The following is an 11013-nucleotide window of genomic DNA, read 5'->3' as shown; positions in this document are numbered from 1 at the left end:
ATTTTATGGGAAACTCTTTCTCTCTCTCTCTCTCTCTCTCTCTCTCTCTGTCTGTCTGTGTGTGTCTTGTAAAGACAGAGTTTCTATGGACATAAATCAATGGGCACTATTGGATACTTACAATTTCTCTCAAACCCCTTTAAAAGAATATCACACACAATTTCATTTGGAAAAGATCTTATGCAGATATAAGTAAGTAATTTGCATTAATCAGCATGCAGTGACTGTTTATCTATCAATTTAGTAATAAAGAGGATAATGGTAACTATTACAATCATCTCATGTAAATTAAATCGGTTTTGTGATGCAATGTGTTGTAGGTGATTCAGGAGACTGATGCTCCAGCAAGAGGTGGATGACTTCAATGTCCATCCATTTTTACTCTGGAAGTTCCTGGACAGGGAGGAAATCAAGTCTGTGGAACAACAGTGCCATCTACAGGTGAGTTAGTGTTAGTGACTGTGAGACAATGTGGCCGTACAATGGCACTTTGACAACTTCAACGTTCTTGTGACCAAAAACTTTAACCGATTAACGTTTAATTTAACCAAATTACCTGAATTCAGCCTATAACATATATACTCACGTGGCACTGAACAGTTATTTGTATTCATTTACCATGGTATTTACATGGTACACCAAGGCACTTCAAAGAATACCACGATATTACCATGGTACATTCTTGTAAGTTTTTTGGCTAACAAATTCAGAATATCAACAAATGAACCCTTTCCAGACGCTTCAGGCCTCAAGTGGGCGCTCGAGACCTCGTAAAAGCGGAAGTGTGAACGCGCTTGTTTCATGTGAGCATGCGCAACTTCCGTCTGGTTCAAAAAAATGTTGCACTCTTTTTAATTTCGTAAAAAAGCAGGATTGATTTGTTATTCGCGGCAACCGCTCGAGTTACCCGTTATGGACATTCAGAGTTAGTTTGTCTCCACATGTTGCTGTTTTCAATGAGAAATGCATTTGTCTTACCAGCTTTTAACTATTAATACAATATCTGTGTATGTGTATATTTTATTGGTAATTAAAAAGCTGTATTTGAAGTAAAGAGGTAAACACAGGGAGCCTGTAAGTCAACATTGGTCAATATTGCATGATGGAGAACTTGTTTGGAACGGTTGATTCTTACTAATTTGGTTACATGAAGTTTGGAGTTGCCTCTTGGATTATTTCTTATTTGTGGATGTGCCTGATCGTTTTTAGCTGTTATGATTTTTAAGACAGTATCTAGCTGTTAAATGCATACATGTTATTTTCTTATGGATGCTAGATTGTAATTGCTATGCAGTATTGAAGCTATAACTGAATACATCTTATAACAGGTATTGAACCGATGACACTCGGTTCCCCAACCTCTTCCAAGCCTGGGGCTCAGTTTTTACCTGGATTTCTGATGGGAGACCTGCCTGCTCCAGTTACTCCTCAATCTAGATCTTTTGGGTTGACAGGAGGTGGGGCAGAAACAAGGTCTCCTCTGTTGGCTGGTAAACAACTATTATCCTTTTCCCTTTGTTGTATTTTTTTAATACTGAAAGGAGCTATGACTCTTAAAGCCTCCTTTTTAAATAAATTGCATACAAGTTCACTTTAATATATTTGATTCATTTCTTCCATCAGGGGGCTCTCCTCCACAGCTGGTTGTCCCAACGCCAAAAGACAAGAGTGGAGCCCCTCCCGTCAGAAGCATTTATGAAGATCTCAACTGCTCTGGTGTGGAAACGTCACCTCTCGCTGCACGCCAAAGAGTGAGAACTATTAACTCTATACAGTTGAAGATGTGAAGTTGAGACTGAACCACACAACCTGTGTGTAAAGAAGAACATGGGCTATGTTCACACAGGCAGAGAAAAATCAGAGATTTTGGACGCTGTCTCTCAAATCCATTGTAGTCCGAACAGGACAAAAACAATCCAATTTTAATAAGCCTCATCCTAACCACATTCCTAGGTGGTTTGGAATCCGTTTAAAATCTGAATTTCTCAGTCTGAAAGGTCAGATCGGATTTCATGCTTTTTTGTTTTGTCATTTGCTTTGCAGGACGGTTATTATTTGTCAGGTTTTGTGCAGAGAAAACATACTCTGCTCTGAACTGCATAATTAATGTCTTCACAGGGCAGTTCGAATTTAATACAATAATGATGGCCATGCAGTGGGATCGTTACAAACAGAATTTTCAATAAAAATGACTTCAAAATTTAGTTTATCCTGTTTTTTTACACATTTCAGCCCTACAAAATATGCACTAAGGTATAAGTAACCTATACCATTTGTGAGAAACCACAACGCGATAAAGTTTTGAATGTCACACGAATATGGGATGCTTTTTTGTATATGGGAAGGAGTATTTTTGAGTATTTCAAAACAGATGAGTATTTGTGATTTTTAATACGGGACACAAATCCTTCAATACGGGATGTTTCACGCTCTGCTAAAATACAGGACCCCAAGATAAAATGCATCCTGTATGAGATGTCGTAATTTGTGTCCCTGCTAAAACGGGCAGCAGCAACAATCATTGTCCATTGTCTGTGAAGAATGTTCATATTTGGATACTGCCCTCATGAAAAGCATAATCAATGGTAACACATCCATCGATAAAATCTCATGCATGGTGAATATATGCAAGTTTTCTGTGTTACCATGACAACCAATGTGGACATGATCGCAAAAACGACTGAACAGAAAAATCTGATCTGGCCACATATTAATTGCAGTTTGAACAGTCACTCAGTAATTTTTTTTTAACAGAAATCTGATTTTTCCTGCAGTGTGAACAAAGCCATAGAGAGCCATAAACTCGGCAAAAAAAGAAATATCCTAATTTCCAATTGCTTTTATTTTCAGCAAATTTAACATATGTAAATATTTGTATTAACATAAAAAGATTCAACGTCTAGGACATAAACTGAACAAGTTTCACAGACATGTGACTAACAGAGTTGGGGGTCAAAATCAAATGTAATAGTCAGTATCTGGTGTGGCCACTAGCTGCATTAAGTACTTCCATCTCCTCATGGACCGCACCAGATTTGCCAGCTCTTGCTGTGAGATGTTACCCCATTCTTCCACCAAGGTACTTGCAAGTTCCTGGACATTTCTGAGGGGAATGGCCCTAGCCCTAACCCTCCGATCCAACAGGTCCAAGACGTGCTCAATGGCATTGAGATCCGGGCTCTCCGCTGGCCATCACAGAAAACTCACATTCCTGTCTTGCAGGAAATCACGCACAGAACGAGCAGTATGGCTGGTGGCATTGTGATGCTGGAGGGTCATGTTAGAATGAACCTGCAAGATGGGTACCATATGAGGGAGGAGGATGTCTTCCCTGTAGTGCAGTGCGTTGAGATTGCCTGCAATGATGACCTGGTGAGACAAAACCGTGACTCATCAGTGAAGAGTACTTTTTGCCAGTCCTGTATGTTTCAGCGAAGGTGAGTTGTGACATTGTTGCCGGTAATGTCTGGTAAGGACCACCCTTACAACAGGCCTACAAGCCCTCAGTCCAGCCTCTCTCAGCCTATTGCGGACAGTCTGAGCACTGATGGAGGGATTGTGCATTCCTGGTGTAACTCTGGCATTTGTTGTTGCCATCCTGTACCAGTCCCGCAGGTGAGATATTCGGATGTACCGATCCTGTGCAGGTGTTGTTACATGTGGTCTGCCACTTTGAGGACGATCAGCTGTGCTTCCTGTCTCCCTGTTGTTAGTGTCTTAATGACCGTTCCACAGGTGCATGTTCATTAATTGTTTATGGTTCATTGAACAAGCATGGAAAACATTGTTTAAAACCTTTACAATGAAGATCTGTAAAGTTATTTGGATTTTTACAAAATTGTCTTTAAAATACAGTGTCCTGAAAAAGGGATGTTTCTTTTTTTGCTGATTTTATATATATATATATATATATATTTTATTTGATGTATTTTAATTTTTTTTAAGTAGTGATGTGTTATAGGGATGTGTGATACCACTTATTTTCTTTTCAACCCGATACCAATAATTTCAAGTCCAATATTGTCAATACCAATATTTCTGTTAAATACATTTTTCTTGGGATAAATGTGTAATTTAAAATAATATCTTTTTGTCATTATTCAATTCATTATTATTTTTTTTGCCTAAACAGAAAATTGTTAGACTTTTGTTTATCCTTACAAAAATTTACAATTTCACTACAGTAATTATAGTTTAACCATGGTATTTAGTTAAACCATAGTTACCACACAATTAACCATGGTTACTACTACAATATTACTGTAGTAAATCAATGGGTTTCAAAAAAAAAAGATCCATCTGTTAAGAATAATCAGGGGTGCAATAACATGCAGTATTTTTACAAAGTTTTATTGCATAAGTTACATTTAAATGCATTTATGAATGTTGATGAGTGGAAGAAGAGAAAGTTCCCATCCTGCATAAGTATTTGCTAATATAGCCTAATCCTTTTTATTTCACACTGAAGCTTATGATTACTGTTCGTGGTAACCGAATAATAATATCCCTGATTAAAAAATAAATTATTTAGAATCTATAATTTTGTGTGAGGATCGATATTTTTGATACAACGTCAGTATCGGAAGTATCGATACTTTTAGGATCGATCTGCTCATCCCTAGTGTGTTAAAATACTTTAAATTATCACATCTTAATGTTCCCATTAAGTACCTTAATGAGCGCAGTTTCCTTTGGTCTGTTGACATACTCACCGACCACTTGATTAGGTACATCTGTACACCTACTTATTCATGCGATAAGCAAATCAGCCAGTCATGTGGCATCAATGCATAAAAACATTCAGATATGGGTCAGGAGCTTCAGTTAATGTAACATCAACCATCAGAATGGGGGAAAATCTCAGTGATTTCAACTGTGGCATGATTGTTGATGCCAGATTTGCTGGTGTGAGTATTTCTGTAACTGCTGATCTCCTGGGATTCTAGAAAAGTCTCTAGAATTTACTCAGAATGGTACCAAAAACATCCAGCTCAATCACAGTCAGCACTCGAATACTAGTTTAAATGAATGTATTTGAGTGTTTAACTACTAATCTGTTAAGATTACCAATATGGAAGTATAAAGTGTCATCAATATATTTTTAGTTTATTAGAAGCTCATAAAGGAGCTCAGTCTGGACTGATGTTGTTTGTTGCTAATTATTTTTCCAAGTTATTTGTAACTGAAAATAACTTGGAAAAATGTTTATCATAGAATGTGATGTTTCTGAAATATTCACTGCTTTTGACTTCAAACTGTGAAGAGACATGAACTCAAAACATGCCACATTGGATAAGCCAGTGAGAACACTGGTGAAGGTGTTTACATGCAATGCGAAATCGCCGTAATGGGTAAATATCTACCCATGTTGATCGGTTTGTTTTTATGCCGTTTATGACCTTGCATCGATAAAGGCATTTCATTTATTGCATTTACATGACCATACACATTGTCGGCTTATTAAGCATCATCGGTGTAAGAACGTGCATGTAAACGTGCTTACTGAGCAGCACTAGTGCTCCTAATAAAAAAATGTTAGCGTAGAGCCCGGTGTCTGTATACACTTGTTAGTATTATTCAAAAATGTGAACTTTCCTCTCTGAACATCGAAGGTTCCTCTGTGGAGATCGTCAAGAGCACCAAATTCCTTTGTGTTCACCTGGCGGAGAACCTCACCTGGTCCCTCAACACCAGCTCTATTACCAAGAAAGCCCAGCAGCGTCTCTACTTTCTTCGAAGGCTGAGAAAAGCACATCTCCCAACCTCCCATCCTCACTACATTCTATAGAGGGACTATTGAGAGCATCCTGAGCAGCTGCATCACTGCCTGGTTTGGGACTTGCATCGTTTCGGACCGTAAAGCCCTGCAGAGGATAGCGAGGACAGCTGAGAAGATCATCGGGGTCTCTCTTCCCTCCATAAAAGACATTTACAGAAAACGCTGCATCCGCAAAGCAACCAGATTGTGGATGACCCCACACACCCCTCACACAAACTCTTCACCCTCCTGCCATCTGGCATGAGGTACCGAAGCATTCGGGCCCTCACGGCCAGACTGTGTAACAGTTTCTGCCCCCAAGCCATCAGACCCCTCAATACTCAGAGACTGGACTGACACACACACACACACACCTGTACACCATCTAACTTTTGCACACATCCAGAGTTGCTCTTTAATTCATTGTCACTTATACCTTTTTGCACACGTTTGCACGTGCACTATGTAGAAATGTTATTTAGTCTGTGTAGTCTCATGTGGTTCTGTGTTTGTCCTATGTTGTTGTTATGTAGCACCATGGTCCTGGAGGAACGTTGTCTCGTTTCGCTGTGTACTGTAATAACTGTATGTGGTTGAACGACATTAAAAACCACTTGACTCTTAATATCTTTTTAAAGTGACCCAGGTGTCTTTTAAAAAATTGCATATATTGTAATCATTCCTAATCTATGCTCGTCAGGCGTTTGTTGTAGAGCAATCGGGTATATTATGGGAATTTGAGAATTGTTATAATTATAGGCAGGACTGAAGGATGACATTTTGAATAAATTTGCTTTTCCCAGAAAAGTTTTTTATATTTGGTGCTTTGTAAAAAAAAAAAAATTATTCTTCAGGTAATACAAATATTTTGTCCTAAAATTAAGCCAGTCATTGGTTGATTTCTCTGTAAAATGGTTCTCTGTAAAAACACTGTGGCTCTGTTACTTTTTTTAACAATTCTCTGTTGGCACAGTTATTGCTCTGTGAGTTTGGGACGGGACAAAAAAATGATAAGACAGGCGCAGTGTTTCGGGAAAGATTAAATAAAGGGCATAATACAATAAGTGCAGCAGAAATTACACAAGTCACCTTTAATTTTAAAAGGGTTATTGAAGGAGCATTTGCAAAAAGTATGATTTGTTTTTATTTTATTTTTATAATGTAGTTCTTCTCAACTTATAAGATTTGTTTGTTTTCACAGCCATTTTCTGCAGTGCATACACCACTGTCTGGTCTACCATGGACACCAGGAACAGGTAAATATAATGTAGTCATTTGGTTTGATTACTAAATAAAATGTCCTGTCAAAAAAAAGAGGCTTAATTTCTTTTTTCCTTTTCTTTTAAGCTTCAAATTTGTTTAGCTCAGCAGGACAACAGCAGAAGACAACACTTTCCCCAGCTCAAGTAGATCCCTTCTTCACACAAGGAAATGCTTTGTCCTCTGAAGACCAGCTTGATGACACCTGGGTCACGGTGTTTGGGTGAGTACATTTTTCTGACAATTTTAGATTATTGAAAATATAGACAGGCAATATATATTGAACATTGACCATGTAATTTTGCTGGCGGTATTGAATTAATCAACATTGTGAGTATCTCGAATCACGTGTCACCATGCGGCGAGCTCTGCGCACTTCGCTGGTTTTAATACTCATGTCATAAACCGGTGAGATTCGATACACCTTGATCCTTAACTGTTCTAGGAAGAGTTCTCTGGCTCTGGAGACATTAAAAGACACTTACATGTTCAAGCTGATGACCCCACATGGGCCGTCAATCCACCCAATCCCCAACATGGGTAATGGGTAATAGTGATTCTGTGTATATATGTTTTGTTTTTTTAAATATATGAATCAATAAAAAAAAAACATTGTGAATATCTCTGTGATTTTACATGGGTTTTTATTTGGAAATTTAGTCTAATTTTGTAGTCCTTATTTTTCTAGTGACTTGTACAGGGTTTTTACTCCATACATTTTTTTTTAGATGGCTGTCAAAGTGAAAATTCTTTTGTGTATGTGTGAGAGTGAGCATATCCAAAATGATTGCTGTGACAAACTTCGTGAGAAAAAGGCATTAGTATATTAGAGTGACATCTTATTTTTATTTGTAGTGCATCCTCTTCTACGATTGTTTGTTGAGTGTTCGATTAATTTCCGTTTGTTAAATTGATCATTAAAAAAAGGTCTGATTCAACTATTTGTGTTATTTAAAATGATCGTGGAAGTTTTCATATGGCATTTTTATGTATTAAAATGTTTTAGAAAAAATATGTTGATAAATTTAGCTGTTTATCATACTATGTTATATCAGTGCATAAAGGAATATTCTTGAATATATATATATATTTATTTATTCTATTTTGTAATTTAATTTATTATATTTTCTCTTTATTATATTTTAGTTCTTACATTCAACATTTTGAATCTCCTTTAGTAGCAATAGCTCTTTGGTTGAAAGATACACCCTTTTTAAGCCACTTCAAAGCATAATATTAAAAACATATATTAAAAATCTTCAAAAGCTGAAAAAAATAATTTGAGCAATATCGCCCAGCCCTGATTGCAAAGCATTCTGGTGATTGCTTCTCCTAAGTTTTGATTATTACCTATTTTGTGCCATAGCATTACATAATCCAAGCATTTTAGCACACATATGATCGTTCTGTGTTGTTTACATATTACATACAATTTTGATTTGTTTTTACACAGGTTCCCTCCTGCATCTGCTTCATACATCCTTTTACAGTTTGCACAGTATGGAAACATAATAAAACATGTGGTAAGTTCATTCTCATAAAGGTACATTTTCATCACAGGCAAATTTTTATGATTATTCATTGTTAAAAGTAACATTAGTTTTATTTACAGATGTCTACAGATGGGTAACTGGATGCACATTCAGTATCAGTCTAAGCTGCAGGCACGAAAAGCTCTCAGCAAAGATGGAAAGATATTTGGAGAAGCCATAATGATTGGCGTCAAACCGTGTATTGATAAGGTATAAAGAACACTTAATAATTCCCTTGTGAATAGCTTATATTATAATGTTCCTCTAATAATTGTAACAATGATAATGTTACATTGGGAGTGTTTTATTTGACAGAGTGTAATGGAAGGCTCAGACAAAGGTAGTACTTCCAGTTCTGTGTTCACACCCCCGCTGAAGACTCACGGCACCCCATTTCACCCTGTATCAACTCCCCGATCTGTCATGAGACCTCTCAGTGTTGCTTACAAAGCATCCAGCAGTGACTACCAGGTAGGTACTATAGTAGACCAGTATCCTTCCACACACCCATCCACCCACTATTGTTGGGTGGATTACCCAAAGTAATACTAAAAGTTGTCCATTTTACCCTAAAAGATGATGAAAATGGGTAAACTGTTCTGCCCTAGAAGAATAAAATGCTGTTACCATGCCAACACTGAACCCGAGAAAAATGGCTTCAAATTTATGATGTTGTAGATTTTTTAGCTTCTGCAATTTTCACAAACCGTATTCTCTTTGATATTTTAATACAAATCTGTCTGTCACAGGACGGATTATAATCGAAAACCAGATTTCAGTCATAACTCAATGTTGACAAAATGTATTGTTGCTGTGTTTTGAAAAATGTAAAATTGACATTTTAAATGTGATTGACAAAATGAAATTACATTTAAGGAATTATATTTTAAAAGTGTCATTTGTGAAGTGCTTGTCATTTTGTTTTTATGTGTAGGTTGTTTCAGATCAACAGACACCAAAAAAGGATGACAGTTTGGTATCAAAAGCAATGGAGTATATGTTTGGATGGTAATGGGTCTGTCACAGGGTCATGATGAAAAAACTCTGAAACCATCAACAGTCTTGGATATGTTGAGCATAAGTATTGAGTGAACACAAAAGCACTTTATCTCAACGTTTGTGGCCTAATTTAATTTGTGTGCTGTATTGTAATTTTTCACATGGACTGCTTTCAGCTGTGTTTGCTTTGGTGTTACTCCCTAAAGTCTGTCCTGAATATGACTCAAAATCATAAATTTGAACGTAACCTGCTGGTGAGCATTAAGTGTTTCAGGTCCATCAAAAACATGCAACCTGCCAAAAGCGGGTTATTCTAAAACAATTAAGGATCTAAATCAAGATACTCCCATATTGTACAAAAACTTTGAAATTCTTGCTTATCATAGTGGTTATGGTCTGTTTGATGTCTCACAAGAGAATGTTGTCTGTGTGATTAAGGCCTTGATCGTCTCATTGGTTTGTATTCCTCTGTTTTTAGGTTTTTAGTAGCTTTATCAATTATTTTAATAAAACAGAAAATCTATTTTTAGAAATGTCTGATTTTGAAAATGCTTTTTCTTTTTAATAAACAACAATGTTTAACAATAAAATAGTTTGTTGTCTCCAAGTTAACCAGGCAGGCAAAGTGAAGTTAAATCTTGAAGTTACACAATTGGCTGTTTCTTCTATATAAAAAAAAATATGCAACTAATAAGCCTTAATGTAATTTGTGATGGAGAGTACCATTTTTGGCTTGAACAACGTGTAGGCTTATAATATTACACTTCTGGTGTTTGTTTGAATAATCTCTTAAGTAATTGCATTGTTAGTTCTTGATTTTATTTGCTATTTGTGTCATCTCTAAATCAAGGAAATGTAAGATGTTCGACAGGGATTGGAAAGTGTATCATCTGCAAAGTGTGCATCCCTGACTGATTTATTACAGACTGTTAAATAATGGTCTCTCACAGAACTGATGATTTTGGACTTTTTTTGGATTTTGAGTAAGCGGTTTAGCATGGCATCATAAATGAGTATCTGTTGATTTTTATATACATAAAGGTTTTTTTTTTTTATGCAAACCATTTCCAAAACAGTAATACCATTATTTCCTGAAGAGTACACATGTGTTTGCACAAGCTTTATTCCTAGAGTCAGACCCCAGCCACAGTTTTGAGGACTTGGGACTTGACTGTCTGGTTTGAAAATACCCAGTCGAAGTCGAATGCATCCAGAGAGAGAACTCTTCAGTGATCTGAATGAACTGTGAACTCTAACTTGTGCCATGCGTTCATCTGTATTGTTACTTGGTGATTTCAACCTACATTCAGTTAATGATTGTGCTGCTGTCCATGAGCTCATGTTTGTGTTTGAGTGTTTAATTTTAGTTCAAAATGTTGACTTCCCTACAAACCCTTGTGGCCACACTCTAGACCTAGTCTGTACTGCTGGTTTAAGTAAGGTCTCTGTGCTCGTCTCACAGAT

General features: G+C 36.7%; 1 protein-coding gene across 1 annotated transcript; it reads left to right on the top strand.

Moving 5' to 3' along the window:
* The first annotated feature begins 811 nt into the window (after window positions 1-811).
* LOC127655215 (nucleoporin NUP35-like) lies at window positions 812-10109 on the top strand. The gene is made up of 9 exons (XM_052142889.1): window positions 812-925; window positions 1329-1490; window positions 1624-1751; window positions 6960-7014; window positions 7106-7241; window positions 8472-8541; window positions 8641-8760; window positions 8866-9021; window positions 9485-10109. Exons 1-9 carry the CDS (start codon window positions 913-915, stop codon window positions 9560-9562), a joined length of 918 nt encoding a protein of 305 aa, XP_051998849.1. The 5' UTR covers window positions 812-912; the 3' UTR covers window positions 9563-10109.
* Window positions 10110-11013: the final 904 nt, after the last annotated feature.

The sequence above is a fragment of the Xyrauchen texanus genome, chromosome 14, assembly GCF_025860055.1.
Source record: "Xyrauchen texanus isolate HMW12.3.18 chromosome 14, RBS_HiC_50CHRs, whole genome shotgun sequence".
In the NCBI taxonomy this organism is placed as follows: Eukaryota; Metazoa; Chordata; class Actinopteri; order Cypriniformes; family Catostomidae; genus Xyrauchen; species Xyrauchen texanus.
The sequence above is the reverse complement of the archived record's forward strand: the minus strand, read 5'-3'. Positions and strand labels throughout refer to the sequence as shown.